The sequence below is a fragment of the Cynoglossus semilaevis genome, chromosome 18, assembly GCF_000523025.1.
Source record: "Cynoglossus semilaevis isolate Cse_v1.0 chromosome 18, Cse_v1.0, whole genome shotgun sequence".
Taxonomy (NCBI): domain Eukaryota; kingdom Metazoa; phylum Chordata; class Actinopteri; order Pleuronectiformes; family Cynoglossidae; genus Cynoglossus; species Cynoglossus semilaevis.
Genome location: NC_024324.1, coordinates 11680415 through 11707205, shown reverse-complemented (window position 1 = coordinate 11707205; position 26791 = coordinate 11680415). Strand labels below are relative to the sequence as shown.

Here is a 26791-nt window from a genome sequence, read left to right as displayed (position 1 = left end):
CTTAAATCACTAACTTCAATCGGTTCATGAAACGTATACATTCGAACAAGAGTCACACTTGTGTGTGTGTGTACTCTTACTGGATGATGCAGTACTTCTCAGTGCACCACTTGCAACCACATCCTGACCAAGACCCAGGAAATCTGTCTCCAGGGTTTCTGTGTGAATCACTCCATCAAGTGTTGCTCTGCACCCAGTAAAACAAAAACAATCAATACGTGTACTTCGGTAGTACAAAGTATACATAGAAGATCGTCTCCGTAGTTTGCTAATAGCCTACGATCCAATCACGTTCGATTTCAGCCTCTCTGGTGCCTTCGGGTACCTTAAAAATCGCCAAAAAACCTCCATTCATACAGACATTTGCGTGACATTTACACCTCCAGTGTCTTCAAAGACACTTCACCCAATCACAGTCTTCCTTACAAAAAAAAAGCCCCTGGCAACAGGAAGTCTGGCCTCCACCTAGAATACCTTTTCCAGGATTGCGAAATGTCTCTGTCACAAACACCTCCAAAACGCACGCTTCCTGATCTCACCCTATTGGTCAGTTGCTGTTACACTAAAGCAGCAGTCCGCAAAATATTTGTACCATCCGTTACTGCGGATCGACAGCAAAATACTTTCAGTGAAACAAGTAAAGGGATATGATGGGATTTCTTTTAAAATGAAGTAAATTACGTAAGTAACTGAAGTACATATTTTTCCAGTGTATCTCACTGCGGCCCGGTACCAAATGACCTACGGACCAGCACCGGTCCCCGAACCGGGGGTTGGGCACCCCTGTTATATTACACTATAGAACTGAACCATCCTAACAGCTGAATTGAGAAATACCAAATATATAAGCAGTTTTATAATATACTATACTTTGAAGTACTGACCTGTACTGTAAAAGTACTGTAAAAGTTAGAAATACTAAAAAATACATGTATATTATCAGGTACTGTAAAAGTTAGAAATACTAAAAATACATGTAAGCTAAATAAAGCTAAATTTGTAAATAGAGATTTCTTCAGGCGCCGGTTCGGACACCAGTCCCCGAACCGGGGGTTGGGAACCCCCCGTTATACTACACTATAGAACAGAACTATACTAATTTAGTAACTGCTCAGTGTGACTCATGTTCACATAAATATTTGCGAGAAAACTACAAACGGGACAAAGGCACGATTGAACTTTGAGGAGCAGAAAAAAAACCCCCCAAGGTCGTGGTTATCTGATGCGCCGGGAGGACTAACGGCAAAGGCATGTACTTTGAAGCACTTCTCACTCTGGATTTAACGCAACAGGGGAGGTCACCCGGCGATAGGAAACACGGTCGGGGTAGCACCTGCCGAAGGGGAGAACAAAGGAGGACCTTGTAACCTTCACTCTGTAGCTCGCGGCCTTAAACTTTGCGAACAATTCCTAATTTAGCTTTTTATTATTTATTGCAGTTTTTTATCGACGGGTGAGGAGGGAAAAAAAAACAGTCCGTCGTCGGTTTGTCGGGAATGCGTTTCTGAGTAATTTGGACTTTATCTGATATAATGGTTTGTGATTCCGAGACTTCTGCCGGTGTAGCTCACGAAGGGAGTGCTAGCTGATCATATGATCAATTAAACAAAGAAAAGAAAATATAAATATATATTTCTGTAGCGTCTAGTGGTGATCGAATACCGCGAGAATTGAATCCCATTGTGCCATACAGCTACATGGCAGTTATATCAGTATGCTCTAAATCACCGGTGCCCAACCCAGGGTTCGGGGACCGGTACTGGACCGTAAATTATTTGGTACAGGGTCACAGTAAAAAAAAAAAGTACTTCAGTTTTTTACTATTTTACTTCATTCCAAAAGAATCCAGTTATATCCCTTTACTTTTTCATTCAAAGATAATCATACAATGTTTCAGAATAATGTCATTCAGACTCTGATACTAACACAATAAAGTCTGAAAGATGTAAAATCTGGCTTCAACGCCTCAACGGATTCAAGGCTGTGAAGAAACAAAAATAATAATGATGTGAATGGATGAATAATTTCAATAAGTTAATATCTGATGTAACATTATTTAGCTATTTGGCTCTGTTTTCGCCGTGATGTGTACTGTGTACTGTGTACTGTGTAGTGTGTATCAGCACACCTGGTTTACGTCGTCGACCACTGACCACCCGTGCGTTGTCTGTTTCTGACTCCTTGCCAAAGCTGTACCGTGGGCAGCTGTATATCACTGAAACCGTTGCGTGCGCTGCTCTAACATGGTTTAGCCCGTAGCCTGAATCACAGATAAGAGCAGAGTTCAGAGGGAGGGGAGCCATTCATCACGTCAGGGCGCACAAGCAAACGCCACGGTAAGGAGAGCAAGGGAGTAAGTGAGTAAAGGTGAGTAAAATCTATTGAAAAAGCTGATTAAGTTCCAATAAATACAGCAAATCTCCCGATTAGCTGTTGGCTAATAGCAGGTAGCTACTTGGCTACCTATGTATGCTAACGAAGGGCATGACGTTTTCAAACAAAAAGCGGTCGGAGCAAGTCAGTTAAGTTGTAGATTTTGTTTACTTACGTAACGAATATGTACAGTAATTTACGGACTTTTTTTTTTCACGCTCTTTGAAACCTACGGCTTAAACAATGATGCGGCTAATTTATGCATTTTGACGGGCTAACGAAGTTCATACCACTAGCAATCGATCAATCGGATGCGGACAAAGTGAAGCCCCGCAGCTAATGTTAGCGTCGGTCCTGGACATGGCTCTACTGCATGGCATCATCAGTAGACACGAACAATACCGTTCTCACAGACAGGCCGGAATCAGACATTTTGAAATCATCATCACATTAAAAAGGGACATTACACAATACTTTCATTATTCATACATCTGTCACATGAATATTATGTGACAGTTAGTGTAAAAAAAAATCCCTAACACTCCTACTGTACTGACATTAAAGGTTAGGATCAATTCAGTTAATATTAAGAGTTGAATATTATGTAATCAAATGGACGCTAGCATTGCCATGCTTGGCAATGCTAGCGTGTGGGGCACTACGGGGGGGCTGCTGCTGCTGCTCCGAGCAGATCGAACGAACAAAAACGAGAGCGGGTCTCTTGTTAAAAATTGAGAGCATTGGACAATACGCTCCCTCCCCTGCAATGGCACTGCGCCCCCTACTTTGGGAACCACAAAGTTAACTAAAAACAAAAAACAAAACTAAATTCTCAAACTCCACATGGCAATTTGAAAACGATGTGTCGCTCTTCACGATGAGAGCGACACTAGCAACACTAGATAAATAGCAATGGCTACAAATAGCTAGCTAGCTAATTAGATAGATAGATAGATAGATAGATAGATAGATAGATGGATGGATAGCTAGCTAGCTAGCAACCTAACTAGATAGATAGATAGATAGATAGATAGATAGATAGATAGATAGATAGCTAACAATCTACCCAGATAGATAGATAGATAGATAGATAAAGGAAATATAATACAGCTATTGTTTTGAATTTATATACAGCATGACACAATCTGCTGCAGTTGTACAACTTGAGTAACTTGTGTTTGAAACCTATGGTTTACTCGCCAGTTACACCGTCTGAAACGAAATGTTCCTTGGGGAGTTTTGCCCTGACAGCGTGACTAAAGGTCTAACTAGTAAACTTAATGCAAAAAATGAGATAGTAACACAAAAAACAGTTGTTGTTTTTTTCCAACCAATTTTCACATTCACAAATGTCAAACACTTTCTGTGTTTTCTTCCCTGACAAAGATAGCCCGAAAATGTACAGACCCGGTCCCCGTGACTAAAAGCAAAGGGAAACCCAAAAGCAAAGGGAAACCCAAAAGCACGAGAAAGTGAAAAGCCGTGTAATACAGCAGCCGTCTAAACTGGGGGAAATTTGTTTTGCGAATGGATTTTTCCACCCCCCCCCTCCCCACCCCCCCAAAACAATATCAGGAACTAGATACTCTCTTTGTGTGTGTGCGCGAAAAGTGTGTGTGTGAGAGGAAACTAAATAGTTTCACCACTTTACTTTTCTTTAATCTTGAAATTTGCACGAAACAACAGCAAAAGCGGGGTTTTTCTGGCGAAAAGGTCAGCACAGATATGGAAACAAAAACACTGACAGAAGGGTTGAAATCAATTTCTCACCCGCTCTTTCTGAGAGATTACCAAGGTACCGGGGGGTGGAGGTGTGGTAGGAGGTGAGAAGGGGGATGGGGGGGGGATGGGCGGGGTTACTCGGGTGGTTTTTAATTAATATAATTTCTTCATCTGTCATATGTGTCTGTGAGGTCACATGGATGAGATGCCTTCGGCTTCGGCGGCAGATGGAACTGAAACTGCAAAGGAACTGTCATGTGTTATGTGACTAAGCACATGTTGCGGTTGATTTCAGTTTAGGAATGAGGAACAGCAATTACTGCCTGACCAAAAAAACACAAAATGTACCATACAGCACATCCCTTATAGCGCCACCTGAGGACATGTGAACACACTAACATGTACGTCGGAATGATGCCACCAGACTTTCTTAATAAACGTATTGGATTTTGTAAACCGAGGCCCCCTTGTGTAAGGCACTGGAACTTTCTTTCACATCCGTAATAAAAAATAACTCCTTGGACAATAACGACTTTAAATGTATTTATCATAAATACCGTACTTTATACTTTTACGCTTTTGTTGTATTATGATAATGCAGACCTGACGGGAACGTAGTCGGTTTGGGGCCGGGTTTGTAAATAGACCGTTTTCTCTCGGTATATGTTTTAAAAAAACACCACCAAACAGAACTGGAAAATGTTTGACTTTATTAGTGTTGTGGGTTTTTGCAAAATAATTGTGTCTTTCACAGTTATTCAATGTAACCATTTGAAATAAAGCTGGTACGTTCCAAATACTGTTTTCTTCTTTTTTTTTAAAAATGTCATGCTGTCTATAAATGCACTTGAAAATATCTTTTTAAAAGAATGACGTTTTTTTTTTTTTTTCTTGGGGGGCGGGCGGGGGACTAATGGGTTTGTCTAAACTTTAAACAAACACAGCTATGTACAATACTCTCCAATAAACTGTACTGTTGTCAAAAGTCACCATGGAACGAGAGGAAAAAAACGGGACGACGTTTTTGTTTTTTTTTTCTGCAACAAATGCTACCGGATGGTTCGGACATTGTCGGTCGGTCCCTGCTTTTACCCCCACCTGGTGGTTGGGGCATCAGGACATTACAGTGTATGTACAGTTTTTTGGATAAATGCTTGTTTATATAACGATTCCACTAAGGTTCGCGCTTCAGGACTTCGTCGGTGATTCAAATCGCTTACGTCATCAGAGCAACTGAGTGCGGTCAGAAATTGCGTTATTTAGCGAGAACGAGACTTGACGCGATTGACAGAGAAAGAGAGTTGTCGTCGACGACGCCCTTCAGTACAAATCACATCACCGGGAGACATGAGAAGGAAAAGAAAACAATTTCTTTTGTCCGTTTCCACAAAATATACAAAAATAGGCTGTATATAAGGCTACTGTACTATTTGGAGGTCATCGTTTTCAGTTAATACAACGAACGGTCATGAAGCACAGCCTTGTCTGCTCCGACGTTAAAGATAGTTTTGGCTTATTGACCCAACTCTGGGCTGTGGTAGCAGTTGTTGAAACAACGTCGCAGACATGCTGCTTATATACTTGAAAAACAACCAGAATTGTGGGTAGTGGTTTGTGTGGAGCCAACATTGCCTGTAAAGGCTAACTCTAGGCTAACTTGTTTAACTTGGTTTACTTCAGACGTGGGCAAACTTTTGGAATCGCGGGCCACAATTGTCCTAAAATTGAACAGGGGGGCCGGGTCAGGAGCAGAGAGATGGAGCGTGCGTGAGAACCAAGATAAATTACATGTAAAAGTCAGGCATAAAGGCTAAAATGCTAAAATTCTTTTATCATGTTCTACGCCATCTATTGGGGAACATGGGTATTGCAGGGAAAAGGCAGAAGTATAATGATAATATAAATAAATTATATCATTTTGAAAAGTTAAGCGGGCCGGATTAAAAAGCTGAACGGGCCACATCTGGCCCCCGGGCCTTAGTTTGCCCATGCCTGGTTTGGTCTTAAATCATAATTTAAGAAGCATAATCTTATGTCTGTTTCAGTTTGTCTCGTGAATACAGCCCTTAAGAGCAGACTGCTGAGAATTTTCTATAGTTAGGGGTGCCAAACATACGGCCCGCAGGTCAAAAACCGGCCCACTGCGGGCTTCGATCTGGCCCACTTAAATTTTGAAAGTGAAAAGAAATGCACAAACACTTTATGTTAGTGATGTTTGCGCAAATGATATTCCATTAATTATGAATATTTTATAATAAACGTAATTACTTATTTGCAAACGAAAACAAAGGAGACAAACGTGGACTTGTCGTAATTTATAGGTAATTATGTTATGACTATATTGGTCTGTCACAATTGGCATCTAATTAGGCTGAATGTGGCCCCTGAACCTTTCCTTCCTTATTAAAATTTTTAGAAAACTTTCCTTGGAAACACAAGCGAGAGCCTACTCTAAAAACAACCCAAAAAGTACAGAAAACTGTCCAAATGAAGTAAAAAAAAAAGGGGAATGTTTACATGTACTAAGTTGACTGTAAGAAAAATAATCAAGTTTTAACTACTCAAGTTTTTACTACTATCTTTATAATCTGCCGTTAGCTCTTTTGCCTTATAGCTTGAAAACCAGAAATGCTAGCATGTGTGGCTAAAAAGCATAAACACGTCTCTCGGATTACGATGCCTCGTTCAAGTGAAGGCCATTTGTTACTTCGATCAATTGTAGCTAAACCTTAAACGCCCAATTTGGGTATTTTTTTTTTCAACCACGTGTCTAATTTTGCTAACGATATAAGAAAAAAAATGTTCATAGACAACGTTGAATATCTGCAGCAGTCAGGCTTTAAGAACAATGGAACATGAGAACTCACCAGCGACCGACAAATGTGACATTTTAGAACGACCGAGACGTTTGTTTTCGTAGCTTCTGCATCTATGGAGGCAAGAAAATGAATAAATAAAAAGAGGAAAAGTGGAGATGAATCACTTTGATTTAAAAAAAAAAAAACAACAAAACAAAACACTATCATTTCTAATGTCATCATCAGGCCTCTGCTGATTGGTGGACCTTACCGCCAAAGTTTTCCCTCACGTTGCCACCTCTACTATCACTCCCACTAGAGCCCCATCTTTCAGCACTGTTCACAGATCTGTGTGTCTATTTGTAGAGTAACTGTAACCTGTTGGTGTGGCAGTTGTATTGGCTAAGCTTGCTATCTGACTGGTAGTGGCTGGAGGAGTTGGTGAAAGATATGTGAACGGGGTGAGGGTCAGAGGTGGGGTCGGGGTAACCTGGGGGAGGGGCTAAAGACCTGGGGTCGCTCTGGTGGATTGCGAGAGGTGGGCTGTGGTTGTGACTGGTGATGGTGGACGGTCTTCTTCTTGAGTGTGTCGCCTGTCGCTCCGTGAGCTGGTTCCTCAGCTCTGACACGCGCTCTTCTTTCTGCGGAAACAAAGGGGAAACACCGGGTTGTGCTAGCGCTTGTGACAGTGGCAATACAAGCACAATGAACTAATGTGGAGGTGAAAGTGTAGTACAGTGATGTCGTTTTAAAAAAATTATCTTGTTTTTTTTTTGTTTTTTGAAACACTTACAGAAGGTATCTGGTACTGTTTTCATCAGCAGGTACATTCCTCTATGTCTCTATGTTAGCTGGGTGTAATTAGTTGTAACTGGTTAGCTCAGTAGAATAAGTGAGGTGAGGTTGGGTTTGAAGAGTAAGCTAAGCTAACCAGCTAAGCTAACTAGCCACTGCTCAATTTTAAATCAAGCATGTTCTCGTAGTTACCAAATGGGTTTGCTTCTGTTGAAAAAAAAAAGTAAGCGTGTGTTTCAATTAGCTTAGCTGTGTTAGCCACATTTGGTTTCCAATGTGCGTTTTCTGCTAACAAAAAACATATGGGTTGCACTTCGTAGGTGTCTTTGAATCCACTTGGGTGCCAAATACCTGAATATTCCTATTTTGGAGGATATATACTTTCCTCCGATTTTGGTCCGCGGGCCGTATGTTTGACACCCCTGTTCTAAACTCTAAGAAGTGGACGTGAGCTGTACGAACGTTAAGTTTTACAGACATTAAATCCTTTTCTTAACCTAAAACCAAATGAGATCATTAACAAGGTTGACTAGCCTAGTTAAGAGAAACCAAGAAGTCTTGCCTCCTGAATGATTTTCTGTAGCTCTTTATTTTCTCTCTCTAACTGTCTGGACTTTTCCTCGTCGTTGTTGTTGGTGGACGAGCCCGTCTTCAGAGCCTCTTGTCCGTCGGACTGCCACTCTCCCCGTGTGATCAGACGCCGCATCTACAGACAGTGCAAGGTGGAAGACGTTAGCATGTTTCACAAATGTTTGCCAATTACGTGAAGTTCGTCACGCGATCATGACTTACTTGTGCTCTGATTTAAAAAAACAAGAAGAAAAAAAAAACCCTAGCCTTGGGATAACTCCGAGTTGTTCTCGAACTGGCATTTTAGTGAAACATGAAATATTTAAAAGTGGGTACAGTGAATGTTTAAGATAACCAAGTCTACTCCTTTTGCCTTGGTATGGAATTGTCACGTATTCATAACATTTTGTTCAGGCGGGACATCACTACAGGCCACGGCCTGACACATAAATGACTAATACAATGGTAATATGACTAAACCGTTTACTCATATTACCATTTTGCATAGGAAGTCGAGTCACATAAATAGACATCAGGCAGTTGTCACAGTATTGTTTGTTTATGACACAAAGATTGAACCCAGAAATTAATAGTTGATTATCAGTTGATCTACCAGCAGTTGCTATAACTCCATTACAAAACACAGCACAGTGGTAAAAAAAAGCAACTGTTTTTTTAAGTAGGCACCGGTGAATGTTTGTTTAAATATTTGTAAAGATTGAGGATTGTCTCTCGAAAGGACATTTAGGACCTCTAGTAAAAAACCTTTTACACATCGAACCCTTGAAACATCTTTGATTGGTCTGCGTTTTTTTTTTAACACGTGATTTAGCTTTTCAGCTGTTTGATGAGAGACAAAAAGTACTTCACTTCAAATGGGAAGCACTTCTGGTTGGGTTTATTTGCTATAACACTTAATTTGCTTTAGATGGTAGAACAAGTCAAATACAATTGGCCTCCAGCAGGGGGTGCTATTGCCTTTCACTCTCTGTTACAGAAGGCTTGGGCATTTTGCTTGGGCTTCCTTTTCAAATATCTGCCTCCCCCAATTTATTATGTCTGAAATAAGAGTGATCATGGGAAACATTTAGTCAATAATGCATTCAATTATTGACCAATCGCGACTTTTATCGCATTTAAACGCACTTTGAAATTCACCAGAAGATAATTTCACCTGTCTGTCTGATGATATGCACTGGAATGAATATTTTAAGCTTATTATGTTATTCAAATAATGACTATGACGGCTGCCATTTTGGGTCACTGTGTTTTTACACATGCTTTGTGGTTCGGTAATAATTTAATGTTAGCGTCTGTTTACCTTTGTGGTTGGACAGGGCTGTTGAGGTTAGGCTGTTTTTATCAGTCATTACGACGTTGGTATTTTTGTTTACGCTCGCATTTCTTCCTGATGCAACGCTCCTTATGTTTTACCAGGGTTGACACATAGGGGGAGGTAGAGTTATTCCTGGGAACTATGGTAATTTAGACAGGCTGCTACATTCTTTCTTTTCTGGTTTACACGCAGAACACACACAGACACACACACATGCCGTGATGCTGACAGAGTAGAGCAGGTATTGCTGATGACAGAACAGGCCAGAACTGATCTATAGGACACAGTGTGATGTATCACAGCAGCCCAGGTGACTTAAATCAGAGCCTTGATAAAAGGCCGTCTATTATGTCGTGACACTGCGGCGGCGAGAACGGGACGACGAGCGCGTCATCCCCGCCTTACCTTGGGGACGAAAAGAACAACCAGCGTAATGTACACTGAGAAGACAATGGCCAAGGAGGCAAAGGCAAAGGAGGCGTCCTGCTGGGAGGACAGAATCATAGTAACAGGAGCTGTGATCAGGCATAGCACCTAGAGGATGAAAAAGAAAGAAAGAAACAAAACGTGTGTCATTCTACCTTGCAACAATAATATTCAACAGGAGTCAAACAGCAGCACCTTTTGGTGCAATATAGTAAAGACATTAAATCAGTGGTCCCCAAACCTGTTTTGCACTAAGGACCGGTTGGCCAATAGCACCGCACCGATCGTAGGAAAATCGTTACATTAAAAAAAAATTTAAAAAATCATCTTTTAGGAGTCTGGATGATATATTCTTTTGAAATATTGCTATATTATCTTTGAGTGTGGAAAGGAAATAGATTCTTTTTGAATTAATTAAATTTTGTACAAATTAAGTTCATTTTTCATTGTCCGGTAACAAACGACCTATGTACCAGTACCGGTCCACAGACCTGGGGTTGGGAACCCTTGCACTAAATTATTCCATTTCACTTCTCATTTAGCTCATCTTATTATCAAAGAAACATAGTGTTCTCTTTGTTATTCCTAATATGACTTTTGCAAGAAATCTTTTAGTTTGATGAAATACACAAAACTTCCCTAAAACAGCCAGGAAAGTACCAGTTTAAGACATCAACTTACAAACAATTATGTCAGGGTTTCTATTTTTAGGCTTTTTGACCTGAGATTTCAGTCACTGCTTTTGTGAAACATGTGCTCACATGTCCAACTTACAGCCACGTTATAGATAGCCATGCCCACAGCGCGGTGGTCATTAATCTTCTCCGTGGAAATAGACTTAGTCTCATATGCCAGGAAGATGCCCAGGAGCAGCAGCAAGCCTTTATATCCATACACCACACCTGGAGACATGGACAAGAGAGGAGAGGAGACAACTTGTTCACTCCCTTTAAAATGCTCGAAAAGAATAATTAAACCTTTTGAATCATCGCAGAGTTCTGCATTACTTACATTACGCTAGACAGCCTAGTTAACCTTTTTTTGAAACTATTACATTCATTAGCTTTATCACCCCGGAACATCAGAGGCAATTAACTTTTCGTTATTAGTGTGCATAAATATTGAATGTCTTTTGCACCGAGTGGGGGAAAATCCAAATTATAAAGATCAAAATCAACGCCGGTTCTCCTTTGTTGTGTAACTCTTGAGCATGCCGCGGTGCAGAAGGTTCAAGGTCAGAAAGAGGAGGACGAAACAGGAGGACGTCGGGACTCACCCAGCCAGGTGTTCATCTTTATAGAACTGCAGTGCTCCAGTAAAGGTTGAATTAAAACATCAAGGTCACCTTTGGGGGTTTCTTTGGTAAATTTCTGCACAACACAAACACAGGCACGTTTTTAAAAAGGATTTATGAATAAATGAAAGACAAAAAAAAAAAAAAAAGCTAATGAAGTAATAGGAAGGGTTGTCCACAAGGGGGAGCACTTGGACATTTTAATCATGTAAACCTCCCTTTACATTATTGTTTTTGACATATACAAACATGCAAACAAGACAATTTAAAACTCGAGCAAAATCAAAATACTAGATTCTGCATTATTATTATTATTATACTGCAATCTGCAGGATTTTGTGATGTGAAATTACTTGCTGGGATTTCCTCAACGCTACGCAAGACAAGCCATGTGCTTAACTGGTACTGTATGTCGCCTTAAGGTACTCCGATCAGAAAGTCTGAAACAGCAGTTGAAACCAAGTGATCTGATAAGACAGGATTTACTGAATGTGAAGAGAGCTAACAGAATCATTACCCAGCATGCCTAGTGTGTACTGTCCACGAGGGTGAGTGTTAAAATCAGGCATGATGTCATTTGGTCAGATTGAGGTTTACCACTGTTGTGTCGCACATTCGCTTGTTTTCTACCAATGATTTATTTCTTCCTGTGGCGAAGGGATATCTAATATTGACAAAGCCAGGATCCGAGGCCCGATGGGAATATTTGTGATGCATGCGAGATAATTAACATTATTGAACTCTCACAATATCAATAAAAGACAAATGTGAAGAAACTAGCACACAACTGTGTGTTGGCGTGTGTAAATAATCTCCAGAAAGCCAGTGTTTTGATTGACCAAAAAAACAGAAACGGGAAGGTAAACGAACAAAGGCCTTAAAGAGGATTAAAAAATGTTTCAAAAAAAAACAAAAACGTAAACAACAAATCAGCCATCATACCTCCACTGTGATATGCAAAGGATCCACAATCTGCCATATCATGAGAGACAAGACGTCAATGCTGAGCAGCACACCTACAGTAGCGTAGAGTTTCCATGGTTTCAGGTGCTGCCGGGAAATGAGATTGACAGTCACTAAAGGACTAAGGGATAAGCCAAAAAGCACAAATCCTTTTCGGGATCTGCGAGGAAGAGATTTATAAAGCCTGAAATAGAGAGTGGCCAAGCCGGAGGAGAAAACAATAACCCATCAATAAACTGAAGCCAATCCAATCGGCTGAAAAGCGCCAGAGTAATGAGAGTGGACGGCTCCCACTTTTAGTTATTAAATCCACACGTTCACGTATGTAACCAGACACGGGGAACATGAGATACTGATTCTGAATCCTACCGGCGTAATGTTTTCGACACCCCTTTTTTTTTTTTCCCTGATGAATAAAAGCCGTCTGATTTTTCAGCTCAGATAAGTACGGGAAAAAAAACAAGAGCACAGAGCCAGATTTCATCTCTTTCTGCTGTGCATCATTATAGTCACAGCTGTACTGCACTAAACAGAACTTGGCAAGTGCTGAGCGTCCTAAGTCATGACCTTCGAATAGACCCTCTGGCCCGTCTAATTATATTTCTTTCAATTTGAAGTTTTATTGAGGCAATTTAAATTCTGAATTTCAAACTCAGGCACGTTATGCATTATGATACATTTTCACATTTCTATAGCACCTTAAAGGTTTGATAGCACACCGCTCCCCGGGGAATTTATTGATGACAAAAAATGTACAATCACAATTAAGGTGATTCTTCTTCTGCTACTTCTCCAGACACTACCTATCTATCTATCCATCCATCCATCCATCCATCTATCTAGTCAGCGTATAGAAGTATTTTTCTGACTAAACTTTACATTCTTCTTATTTTACTGTGAAACACTAAACAACTACATGGCCCCGTGTAATCAGTTTTGCCTTCTGCGGTCACAGTTTGTACGTTATTTTAAAAAACAAAAATGGCTTCGAAAACAAACGTAAAAGTTGTATTTTCCTAGAAAGCCGTCTGTGTTAAGCTTCTGTAAAAGTAGCTCACTTCCACCCTCAAGGAAGACACACTGCAGTCACTCCAGAATGGGCATAAAGTCAGTTAAAGTGAACCAAATCGCTGTTGACACAAGCCTTGCAGCAGCAGTGTCTGCTCTAGGACATCTGGTCTAATGTGTCGTTTTACATTCGCCACAGAAGAACAGCAGAAGAGAGATAAAGAAAAAAAAAAACAGGGCAAGTTTCTTCTAATGAGAACATTCAGAAGAGTTTGTTTTTCGTGGAGAAAAGGAAGGTATACAAAGCTGCCGTCTCGGTTTGAACACAGATGCGGGCAGTGATTTCAAATCTGTTCCTCTTACCTTCCTCCGGTCCTTCTTCTCATCCTTCTTTGTGAAAACAGTGTGGACCCACCAGATCTTGGTGAACATGCTGCCGTATGCCAGGCTGAAACCAACACCTAACAGCCAGAGTCGAAACTATGGAAAAGAAAAAACCCCAAAGTAGTAACAATATAAATACAGAAAGTGTCAAATGATCTCATCGTGACGCTGCACTAAATAAAGGTGATGGCACAAATAACACCTTCATTGGCTTATTTATTGAAAAAGACTTTCAGTAGGAGGGTGACACTATGAAAAAATGAAATTACAAAACAAAAACCAAAAAAAAAACCCAGCTAAGATGCCAAGTGTAACTACAGTCTATTACACTTCATATTTCAAATGTTTTGAATTTTCAAAATCCCTCCCACTGGAACCTGTTGCCACGCTTGACTATGAATTATAAATACACCATAAGCCGACAAGCTTTGTTTTGATTTGAAAATTCAAAAATGGGAGTAGACAGTAGGGGGAAAAAATGTGGAATGGAATTGATCTTGAATGCCAATATATCTAAACACATATTTTTGTTTTGATTGCAAACCAAAAGAGACAAGGCATTGGGGGTTGACATTTGGGAGATGAAATTAGAAAAATGCTTGAAAATATTATAGCTAAAAACTGTCTTGCTTCTGCGAACATCAATTCCTATTATCTTTAGTATTGTTCTTTATCCTTCCAGGTTCACCCCACAGTACTTCCTTAACTGTCACCACAGATTGCGATGACATTATGGTTCACTGATACACCTGCGTGAACCCATGTGCAAACCTGTCCATAATCATTGCCAAGAAGTAGGGTTGCAGCCCCTAAAACCCACGTGAACCACCCACATATACTTCTCTGCCACTCCTTAAAGATCCTCAATGCCCTCCTGAGCTTTTCTTACCTCTCTGCAATACTCGTCTTCACTCTTTTGATGACCTTGGTTGTTTTCCACTGTCATCCCACACACTACCATGCTATGCTGTCTCTCTATGTCTCTCCCCTGCAACGCTTTACAATCTCTCATCTGTCTATGGTTCAGAGGACGTAATTCACCTGTCCGCAAGTTCCTCATCTTTTGTACATTATTGCAAAATCGACACAATCTGCCCTTCTGCATTTCTGTTTAAAGACCATAGCCTGCCCCTCCCCTCCCCCCCCCATCACCACGAGTCTATTCACCAAAATGTCCATTGAAATTAGGACCTACTACTTTCTACACCATCTGAGGGCACCTTGTACTACTTGGTCTAGAGTGCTCTGAAATTCTTCTCCCTTTCATCTGTACAATAATAGAACTGCTTGGCTTTGCTCCTGATGTAATAAACACTCAGAATATCTACTATGTTGTCATCCTCAGGTCTGCAAGTTCTCTTTTTCCCCCCCAGTCACAGTCCCTGCATATAAAGCCACTACTCTAACCTCTACATTCAGCGTCTTCATCTTTGTACAGTACAACAGCAGCTCAACTCTCACCAGCGCCCTGCCGGTCACAGCACCTGAGGCGCCTTTGTTAACCTGGACCATGACCGGATTTAAATGGAAGTCATTTTATGGCTCCATATTTATGCTAAATGCCTTACTTGACTCCTACCCATAAATCCAGGCCTGGCGACTCTGACAGTAGAAGATTACATTTATACATTTGCATCGCCATAGTGAAGGTCATTGTCATATTAAATAAAAGCCAAAACTGCCAACCTGCCTTACTCACGGACAGAAAATATTTGAGATTGACATTTTATTGTATTTCATGACACCTGTGTGTCTGTTTGTCTGTCTGTCTGTGCTGTCACTGTGCTTTGTTATCTTCGGCTTCTGTGTATGCAAAGGCACCTGTCATGCAGTCGTCACTCTTTCACTGCAACAATCCTGCATCTAGAGGAGGTAGACAGCACTTGTCAATGGGCCACACTTCTTTTTTGCCTTTCCCTGTTTACCTTGTCTCCACTAATGTCTGTCTCCTCAGGATTATCCGCACCCATCCATCCTTCCCGATTCCAGTCCCCCTTTCCCTGGTCTCTCTCTCCCAGACAGACATAATCTCAGTCCATGTTAGAGACAAAGGTTCCCCTGGCTATTTAAACGTCAAACGGTTCAGATACGTCACACTGTAGTAGGCCATATGGTAAGGCTGGATTTGTAAATCTCTATAAACTTGTCCTTAATTGACAGACCTACGTACCATTCTTTTTAATTTAGCAGTTTAACCTTTTTAAGTTTACCTGGCAAACGACGGGAAACTGCTTCCTGTGGACATGAAGGCCATCAATGCCCAGGGGAAAGACAGCAGCCAGGGCCATCATGCATCCCAGTGCAGTCATGTTGTTGAGGTATGGCTGAGAGTTCTGAATGTACCTGCAGAAAAGAGGCGGAAAGATAAACAGATAAATAGATATATACATAAATATATATAAAGACTGTGCATCATTTTTATGTCAATGTAAAAAGTGCCGTACATATTTAAATAAATGCTTTCGCTGCTCTTTTACTCTTGGGTTTCCTTCTAATAATGGATCACAATCACATCTTGAATACTTCTTTCAAATGTCAGATTACTCTTTTGTGAAACGAGTTTAATCTGTGCAATGTATGTCAGATTACTCTTTTGTGAAACGAGCGATGTTTTGGTATATTTTTGCAATATTAAGACATTCCTCAAGAGGCAACCTTTAAGAAAAAACAGCTTCTGACCCAACAGACAACAGAGAAGGGTTCTATTTTTAGCTTTCATCTGTGTCATCTTTTAGGTCTTAATGGGAGCCCTGCTATGTATGTGGACCTCAATGAGACTGTTCTCACAAGGACCTGAACCATAGCCACAGAATGCTGAAACAGCTAGAGTGTTTAGCAAAAGGCAGATGGGGGCCAGCATGTGATCCAGAGTAGCTGATGACACAGAAAAGGTGATGTCACTGACGATTTCAAGGTTCCTGAGCCTCTTAAACAGAGGCTTTACTATTTTTTTTTAACAATAGTTAAAGCTCAAGTAAGTGAGTAATAATTTGTTCCCTTGGGGACTGAACCAAGGACTTTCTACATGTAAGGCAGCCATGACAACCGCTATGCCATGGAAGTTACAAAGACCTTAAATAATATTTCATAAATGTATACTGTATTTGATTGTGTACCTGACTTTACTGTTGTAGATGTTGAACGTGAGACAGATGATTCCCAGCAGAATTCCGAATCCAGCAAAGACAGACACAGAAACGAAGAGCTTCTGGGAAAGGTAGCGAAACTCCTCGATAACCATAGTCTGGTCAGCAGGAGGTCCTGGGCCTGGAAAACACAGATTGTGTGACTATTTGGAGGGAGCGGTACACGAGTAGCAGTTACTGGCACACAAGCCTAGAGTGCCCTCTAGTGACTGTTAGTGTAAAAATAACTAATATGGCTGTCAGTATGAAAATAACAAATATGTCAAGTTATATATTTCAAAATATAAGTCACACCTGAGTATAAATCGTAAACCCGGCCAAAGGATGAAAAAGTGCCATTGTAGTTCGGAAAATACAGTATTGTGTTTAAACAAGATGGACATCTGAAGAGTATTCCAGAACATCCAGTTGGGTGTGTTAATAATAAATCTAATCTGTGTTTAAACACTATATAATTACGTCTAAGCTTCAATAAGCAGAAAATAACTGAGCAGTATTGGCAATTGGCAAACGTTTATATTAGATTCGGAAAATATTCCTTGCGTTACATATGGAACACAGGAGCCCTGTAGACATTCCATGATCTGACAGCTGGGAGCAGATCGCATTAGCAGCTACAGACACCGAATGTCAGTTTGAGTTGTGACAAGAGCTTGTTTCACGGTAAAGTTAACTCCGGGTTCATACGCAGTTTATACAAAAGAATATGGTGAAAATCCTGCTTCAAAAGCCCCCGTGTTTGTACTTCACGCGGATGCTATTTTTGTTTCCTGTCATATTCCGGGAACATAACACCCGAACTGTAAAGCACAAGGGGAAATTTTCAACTTTTAATCAGAAGTGTGCATTAAGGTGGGAAACACGACTAAGCATAAAAAATATGCACAGCGAAGTACAACAAGCATGTGATGAGGTGTACTTCACCCAATAGAAGTGCACCCAATAGAAGTGTTAAAAAAAAAAAAAAAAAAATGAAAAGTTTCTACTTTCCACGAGTCAAGATTCTGTTAGTCGTCTTCAACAGTACAGTTTCATATTCATATTTGGCATCGCCATCCAAAAGCTGTGCAACTAATTCTTGGTTAATTAATACAGGGTACAGTGCTGCACACATGCATGACGTATCAAGAGGGAGCTTAAACTGAGGAGTGGTGAACCAATAAGATAATGTCGCCACTGAGACACCACGGGAGGTGAGCCTGATCCGCACCAACACTCCACAGACAGCTGCTCCCTGCCAATTACCATCAACTCCGTCACCTGTTCCTCTCACTGCAGCCAGCCATCTATAGACTGTCTCACAATCTCCTCCCTGCCACACAGCCCTGGAATCCATGTCTTGAAAGATGTCCCCAGCACCAGTGTCCTCCCTTATTTTTCCACTGCCCACCATCTGGGCTCTTGACCTGTTTCTTAGCCACAGCTCTGCACCATAACAAACTTTCTGTGTATCCCACCGACGTGTGCACACTTCACGCTGCCGGCGACGCTCGGCCAATCTCCAAACTCCGCTTCCCTCATTTCCAGTCGGATTTTCCGCTCCTCGTCACCCGCCGCTCTCCAGCGGCAGCGTTCCCGATTCCGAACAATCCCTCCATGACGTCACCTGGCTCTGTAGCCTTCCCGAGCACGCCTCACCTAGAAAATGTGCACTCGGTGGACCTTTCTGAGAAACAGCATCGACATCCTGTCTGATTCCATTAAAGCGACGATTCGCGTTTTTTCGCCCTGCGCTCCATGGAGTATATTCAGATCTCTCTCATCTGCAATCTGCACCGTGCATAACCTGTCAACCTTCATTAAAGGCACAGAACTCACAGGAGTTTCTGCCTCCAGATGATCTGCGCCGCAATTGGCTACTGACCAGACCTCTTACGGAGCTACTGCTTGGCATCATGACAAACCAATAATAACTCCAACGGTTTATTCAGAAAGTATGAAGCAAACAAGCGTACAAGGAAGATGATGAGTTTTCGGGTCGGGAAAACATCCTACAGTATAGAAAATGTATAAAACTACTATAACAGCAAATAAAAGGGGGAAATGATTAGATTAGCTCGTCCTAAGGGAGAAAAAGACAGACTTTCATAAAAAGGAATAATGCGTAGAGTCTTAAAACCGCAGCTATATCCGTGGCGCGATACTTGTGATGTGAAGTCCCGTCCAAATGACTTCTTATTATAGAGCCTTATGGCAAAAAAAAAAATGTTATAGTGTACTGCATTGTGTGTTTGGCGTGTACGCAGTCGGTCCAAGTCTCCAGTCCATATTTGATACATCTTTGTTTGATCTTTGTACATTTTTATTTTGTTGTTTCGAGGGCATACGTTGCGCATCGTTATCGCTCTTATTTTACAATAAATAAAGCAATGCTGACAATGATTTAGATCGGTTTCGGTTGAAAATGTGACAAATACATTCAGTATATGTATATATAAAATATATATATGCATACATATGTCTGAGAAAGGGAGCGAGAGGAGAGAGAGAGAGAGAGAGAGAGAGTGAAACATGAACAGACAGAGAAAGGGATAGATATATAGATATGTTTATGTGTTAATGCGTGCGCAATTTTGTGTGTGTGTGCGTGCGTGTGTGTCTGGTTTTGTTGTTTAAAAGCTCCCCTTGCCCTTGATGGTGGAATCAGGACAGTACGTCACCATGGCAACTGCCAAGTGGCCCCATTATGGTTACCACGGAAATAAGAGAGAGGAGCAGCGATGCTGCAGTGGTTGTCATGGAGACCCAAGGAATACATGAGCGGTGGAGATGAGAGTGCGAAAAAAGGAGGAGATTAAAGTGACACGTATACGCATGAAAACTTAAAGAAAACATGAAAGAAGGAGAGTTGGACAAAAAGAGGAATATTTATCACCGTACATGTAAATATATATATTTGAATGCAGTCACTGACACTAGATGTGTACACAAATACTACGCGTGAGTAAAAACAAAATCAGATTCGTCAATCACACGACGAAACCTGCCTTATATAAAAACACAGTAGGCGAGGAGGAGACCCGGAGTGTAACCACTGTTCACTGCTGCCCGAGTTAACCCTACTGACCAATAATATAGCTGGGAGGAAGGAGCACATTCTGAAAAACATCCCTGGGTAACATGCTGTTCCAGACTTTTGCTACAGCACAACGCAGCGTGTCACGCTGTCTAAAAACATTCGCCGACTCTCAAACAGAGGTCAAAACAACATCCTTCCATTGACAGATCATAGTAAAAAATCATTTTAGGATACGTGTTTTTAGGATAAAAAAACACTATGGAGTTTCATTTAATTGTGCTGCATTGCTGCTGCGACTTTAAAGTACTTTCTGTGGCACAGTATGGCTCGATTCTCTGCTGAATAGCTCCTTTGTTAGCGGCAGGACTTCATGGAATTCTTGCGGTTTGGAAATATTTATCAATAGGAATGGTTGATGCATTCCACATTTGCAAAAAAAAAAAAAACTTTCAAGCAAAGAAAGAGGCATAAAGAAAGAAAAAGAAATGATTTTACGGGATATAAAAATAATGTACTATACATGTCTTACCTATCCACTGGTCATTCCCGTACCAGGACAGGTTCCCTTTGGTGCTGTCGTAATATCCAATCTTCTTGTAACTTCCTCCTTTGTGACAGAGAAAAAAAATGAGGTCATTTCAGTGGGAGATGGTTTACTACGTACCCTGGAGAAAACAGAGCTAGCTGCGAAAAAAACTGCAAAACATGCAACAACACGTGGAAGACGGAACACTGACCTAAAATCCTATCAATTAAAAATATTTCCTGAGCAAAACAAAACCTGCCTGCTGGTTGTTGTGTTGGTATTGTTCCATCACCTATATTTTTTGCGGACTAATTATTTTGTACTCCCAATGCTGAAATATACTTGGCTGCCATGAATAATGTATCATCCTGATTGGGGATCCATAGATCGCAGCAACTGATATTGTTATCCACCATTATTTATGAACACAGAAACGCACATGGCACAGTTTTATATCAAATACGTGTGGTATTATGATTGTATTTAGGCCACAGTGGTACTGTTTATCTAAAGCAGGGGTGTCAATTTTGACATTTGCACCAAAATTTGACCTTTAAATAACAATAAGTTCATGTTTTTCCACCTTTGTTTTCTGGCAAATAAGTAGAAGTATATTGGAGAATATTCACATATAATGAAATAGAATTTGACCAAACATCACCAAATGAGTCTTTGTGCATTTTTTCACTATCAAAATTAATCCAAATGAGACTTTGTGCATTTTTTCACTCTCAAAATTAATCAATTTTGATGAATTTTGAAAATGAATGAAAAAAAAAACGGGCTAGTTTTGGCCTACGGGCCATATGTTTGACAACCTTGAAGCTGTTCGATGAGAGTCCAGGCCATTCGAGAACCTTGTGCATCAAACACAACATGGCCCTAAGGAAAAAAAAAAAAAAGAAAAAACTGTTACATATCCACCATTTATCCTGGGTGCTCCAAACTTTTTTTTTTTTACTTTTTCAAACTTACTGAAACTCCTTCAAAGGAGCTGGTGTTTAAAGCTCGGTAGATCTCCGTCGTGATGTCTCTGTTGTTGTAGTTGAAATCTTCCAGCCTGTAGCCCTTGGCCTTGAGACGCCCCACAGTCTTATTGAGGGCCAAAGCCAAAGCCCATACGGCATCGTAGGCCAGAGGGGCCTCCTGGAAACCGCCTGTCTCCTCTGGGTTCTTCCCTCCCAGTTTGGACATCAGCTTGGCCAGAAACTCCTGGGAGGTCTGAGAACGAGGCAACACAACAGACGCATGTAGTTACGCACTGGTGACGTCCTGTGAAAGTAGGCATGACTCAAGTCACGGGATGCTAATCAAGGTGTTGAAACACATAATAAGGTGTTCGAGGTAAAGGTTTGGATAAACAATATTTAGTAATGACACAACAACAATATTGCTAGATCGCTTGTCGTGAAGAACATAAAAGAACCGGAACAGAATGTCGGAGAAACACTGGGTTTCATATACACAAGGGGCAGGAAATGATGACGGAGACACAAGTCAAACACGTTAAGGGAGGAGCAGGTAAACACAGGTGCGGGAAAACAAAAGGACAGGAGGTAAGACGAGGTGTGTGAAGTGGGGAATGAAAATAGGACAGAAAAAAAAAAAGAGACGGAGTAACAAATGGGAAAACGCAGCTGTTGAAAATGGATGAGACGGTGAGTAGGTTTCTGCTACCATTCATTTCTGGGGCTCTACTTTTTCTTAATGGTATAAAATATTTCGGACGGTCTCTGACTGAGTGGTTTTTTTTTTGTTTTTTTTTTTGGGGCAATGTTTTGTTTCATCTTGAGACGATTCTCTCTTTCCGTGTCTTTCTCCGTCTCTCGCTCGGTCTTTGAGCTGCGGCATTGGTTAAAAATAAACTGTGGACCTTACAATGTAGTTACCAGCCCTCTGGGATGCCTACCTGCAGGAATGGATTTTTCTATCTGCCCAGGCAGCACAATCTCTCCGAAGGAAAATGGGAAGGTGCGGGTCTTATGGTTTGTTAAGGGTAAAGAAGGATGGTATTATGAAGCCTAGAACAAACTGTCATCCTCGCACAGAGTCCAAATCTGCTCGGCAAGTACAAGCAATAAAATCAACTATAAGGTCGACGGCAACTCTCACTGCGTCTCACTGACCGGTTTGTCCGATCGATATTCTTGTCAAATGCCTCGGTCGTGTGTGATACTGTTAAGCCTAACAGTCCACACCATAACCAGGAAAAGGGTTTTATTGCTGCTCTGAAGCCACTGTGGAGATCCGGAGGTGTGGGATCATTAAAATTGATTCCGATGCGAATCAATCTCCCTTCTTTATTTAATTTAACAAGGCCACCATGTTGAAGAGCTGTGAAAAATAAGCCTTTTAATAAATAGGCAGCTTATTTGTTAATCGGACTTATCCTTTACCAAGAGAACAGATGTCAGCAAATTAGGAGACTTTTAATTGTATTTAATTGTAGGAAGAAAAAAGGGGTGTTTTGAAATATTAAGAAGTAATTTAATTGCTTCATCCCCCAAACTCACATTGTAAGATTAACTTATCTTCGAGAAAGGCTTGGCGTCGATCACAACGTCTTATCAAAATCCACAGACGATGGAACTACAGACACAGTGATATGCTGCTGAAAGTCTCACCAGGTTCGACGCTCCACGCACTGTCTCTGGATTGAGCATGACGATCTCAGTGGTGACGTGGCCCTCGACGGCCTCTGTCATCTGCTCCACGGTGCAGTTGATAGACGAATCCTTTATCTTGAACCAATTGTCCGCGTACCAGCCGATGAGAAACCACACGTATTTTTTCCCAAATAGCTTCTCCTTGTAGACCTGCGGGAGGAGAGTGAAACAACGGTAGTTCGAATGTGGTAGTACGGAACGCAGTACGCGAGAGACCTAGCCTAAGGTACCATTTGAAAAATTCTGGCCGTTTAATACTTCAATATATAAATATATTTATAACATATTAGTCACATCAAATTACACGGCTTAATTTGTACACAATGTAACTTTAACAGTTGGTTGCTATTTGCTGTCCCTTAATTGCTACCATTAAGGGACAAAGATTTCTAGTGGACTTGATCGCACGGGGTCACTGCTCTCTCCCACTGGTCAGTGGTCAGGTGACATGAATGGATCGAGTCAATTTGACATTACCGCAGGGTGTGGCTGCACAAAAGCCTGTATGGATTAAGTTGCTCTAAAAGATGTGGAAGTGACACGTGGATTTTTTTAGTTATTAATTTATAGCAATACTTTATGAGAGCAATCAATACGCGTGTATTGATCTATCAATACCACAGACTTGATTTTCCCGTCACTATAAGTGAGAAATTCAGCCCTTAAGTATATGTTTATTGTGTCCGTTCACAGAAATGAGCAAACAAGCTAAATCTGGTACACTGTAGGTTTCCTCTTTCTAAGGTGTATAAAATACAAAACAAAGGGAACTGACAGAATCGGAGTCTCCGTGAGACTGGCCTACTCCCTAGCAACAAGCGTACCATGTTGCTAAGGAAATCAAGATGATAAATTAAACTTCATCCATTAATGTATAATACACATTCTACAGGAGTAAATACATTTTTGCAAACATTCAGTGAGATAGAAATTCTACGAGTGAGGAGAAACAAAAAACCCCGCAAAGAAACCATTCATTCTGCCCCCCCAAATATTTAAAATTCATGTCAGCTAAATACATCCTGAATCAATCTAAACAGGAAAATAGATTACCTCACAGAAGACCTTTCTGGCCTCTGTCTCATAGAACAGGCCGACAATAATTCTGGCATCTTGGCGCTTGAAAGAGAGGAAGGATAAAACAGAGGCACAGAGTTAAAAGAAAAGTGTAAGTCAGAGACCCTGCAGAGAGTCACTTTCCCTCTCCACATAGGCTACAGTCATGATGTTGCCATGGTTTCTTGTGCCAGCACGAATTCATCTTGCACACTAAAACCAGGCTGTGATACAAAGCCTAGGTTATTATTATGTGTTGAAGTAAATAGGGCTAACGCAGACGAGAAAGGAAGGATTGGAAGTAAAAGCCAGACTGAGAATCAACTCGACCCGAAGCTCGTATAATAAACCGTTAAGTTTCTATAGGTCACTTAAAGTGCGGTTTAAACTTTCAACTTTTATTTGCAGGAAATAAAGATAATTTTACAGACTGACCTAAGAGGTTTGTTGGGTCACTATATTTTGGGGGGAACAAACACACAAAATACCTTAACACATACCATATCTTGCATAAATAGCTGGAGTTATTTTTCAAACAGAACATGAAACATTAACACTGAATATGGCCCTAAAGCACTGTCAACCTGAAACAATTGCATGCACTGCGATCAATTTAGAGCAACAGCTCCAGGTTTATTTGACTGTGGGAAACAGCTGCAGTCCCAAAAGAAAAGCTGCTTAATGTAACTAATAATCTAACTAAGTTACTTTTACATTACAATCAAGAAATATGTTACTTTTTAAAGGACTTATTAGTAATCAGATTACTTTTTTGAGGAAACGGTGGCAACAGTGCTATACGTGGAAGACGGTTTTGTTTATATTTGCTGATCGTACGCCGTTCTTTGGCTTGCGCTATTTTGGCTTTCTTTCGTTTGTAACTGTTACTGAAGATCTTTTATAAAGTACATTAAATCTGCATGTCGAATATTCTAAAACTAAATAAACATATTCACACCTTCAATTAATATTGTCAGCAATTTGTTAATCTAAGCCTTAAGATAGAAGCATGGTGTTAGCAAGATTGCTAAAATGCTAATCACGGAGTCACTGAGTGCACCTTTTTCAGTGAAAACATGTATTAACAGTATGAAATTACCACCCCATTTTCATAACGCTACTGGAGGTGCACGGCGCCATAAAAAAAAGAGGAGCTCCAGTCCAGTCATATCATCACTGTCCTGAAAAATAAGGAGGGCAGTCGCTGACCTCCACTGCCAAGTATGTTACTTGTTCACATGGAAAATGTTTTGACCCAGTTACAGGATCAGATTTATAAAACATAACATGTTTTACTAGTGCACTTGACTGACAAACCAGCCCTCCTAAATGCATTCACAGTCCCCCGCTCTCCCACCTTTACCCCCATTCCTAATTTGTAATTCTAAGCACCTCTTTTACATATTGCAGAGGTTTTTGTTTCTAAATAAAGCTTTCACAAAAAAAAAAAATTATCTCAGCTGGGAGAACAGTCTGCTGTCTGTTTAAATAGAGCCACTGTGCCTTTGGAAATGACCTGCGCTGCTGAGCACCGAACGGACAAGACACGAACGGTTCTTCAGCACCTCGCGAACCTCGCGTCCACGTACTTTCAGCGTTTCCTCTTTGCGGAGAGTTGCAAAAAAAAAAATGTTTTGCTTACATGTACACACCCACATATGATCCTCAGAGATGATAACACTTCACCGCCGTGAACATGAAAAGAATGAATCAGCAATGTGGGGTGAGGGAGGATGGAGGTGATACGGCACCTTCAGATTTTTGACAGCCACGGCAGGATCTGTGAGGAAGCTCTGGCGAACACTGATCTCAATCCCTGCCTCCTTCACTCTTTACTCTAGATCATCCAGGGTCTGTAAATCACACACACACACACAAACGAAACCAAAGATCAACAACTATCATCAAAGTAAGAGTACAGACAAGAGAAGAAGGGGATTATGGAGCTTAGGAAGATGATGGTAGATGTGGGGGTGTTGTTATCAGCTAACAGATATAACAGCTGGTTACAAAGCAGACGAAAAGAGAACCTAATTAGGGTCAGGGTAACAAATAACAGAGAAAAGACATCGATGTTGTCCGTAATTGCAGTAGGACTGTATAAACTGAGTGATAATGTAGTAAAGGTTATGTTGAATTTCAGACCTTCTCATCCAACAACGCTTAAATATTTCTACACCCAACATAGGTTCAGCTACCTAATTCATATTCCCATTCATAATAATTATAATTCAATACAAAACACTTTATGATTTTCTATGACCAATCACTGATGGCCCTCCCACATTGTAACCTCGACACGTGACTCACCGACGTGAAGACTTCTGTCGTTTGCTGAATCGTGGCAATCTTGGTCCATTTCCATTTCTGGAAAAGTTGCACTCGAGTCGGGTTGTGCAGAGTAGCAGACGGATGAGTGCGGAAGAAGGTGGGAAAACGCTGACGATTGGAGAGAGCTGGGGAACTGGAGCCATAAGAAAGCTGAGGCAAAAAGAGTTCAAAACCACTACTTTAGAGATTTATCATTCTGACAACTTATATTCTACCACTAGTGACTGACTAAAACAAGACGTATGGGTTGATGACTCCAGAACCAGGAGGTAAGCTACAGTACACTTGGCTGCAGGATTAAGTAGATGTACCAGCTGGACCGACCGATATTATTGGCCCGATATTAGCATATTATGTAGTATCTGTAAGAATCGTTAT

The 26791-nt window shown here is 40.9% G+C and overlaps 1 protein-coding gene across 3 annotated transcripts; it reads right to left on the bottom strand.

Annotated features, from left to right (window-relative positions):
* Positions 1-77: 77 nt before the first annotated feature.
* gabbr1b (gamma-aminobutyric acid (GABA) B receptor, 1b) lies at positions 78-26706 on the bottom strand. 3 transcript variants are annotated; one of them, XM_025065367.1, is made up of 19 exons: positions 26393-26705; positions 25834-25935; positions 24080-24145; positions 22985-23176; positions 21336-21581; positions 21179-21242; positions 20364-20441; positions 16786-16936; positions 15880-16012; positions 13649-13765; positions 12257-12364; positions 11297-11390; positions 10795-10922; positions 10000-10128; positions 8251-8394; positions 7404-7534; positions 6963-7024; positions 2129-2260; positions 78-187 (listed from the first exon to the last, which is right to left on the bottom strand). In XM_025065367.1, exons 4-19 carry the CDS (start codon positions 23063-23065, stop codon positions 168-170), a joined length of 1818 nt encoding a protein of 605 aa, XP_024921135.1. In that variant the 5' UTR covers positions 23066-23176; positions 24080-24145; positions 25834-25935; positions 26393-26705; the 3' UTR covers positions 78-167. The 3 variants fall into 3 exon arrangements, 2 of the variants coding, with proteins under 2 accessions (XP_024921135.1, XP_024921134.1); XM_025065366.1 differs by lacking the exon at positions 78-187 and having other exon boundaries at positions 1969-2260; positions 26393-26706; XR_003052743.1 differs by lacking the exons at positions 78-187; positions 2129-2260 and having other exon boundaries at positions 6908-7024; positions 7165-7534; positions 26393-26701.
* Positions 26707-26791: the final 85 nt, after the last annotated feature.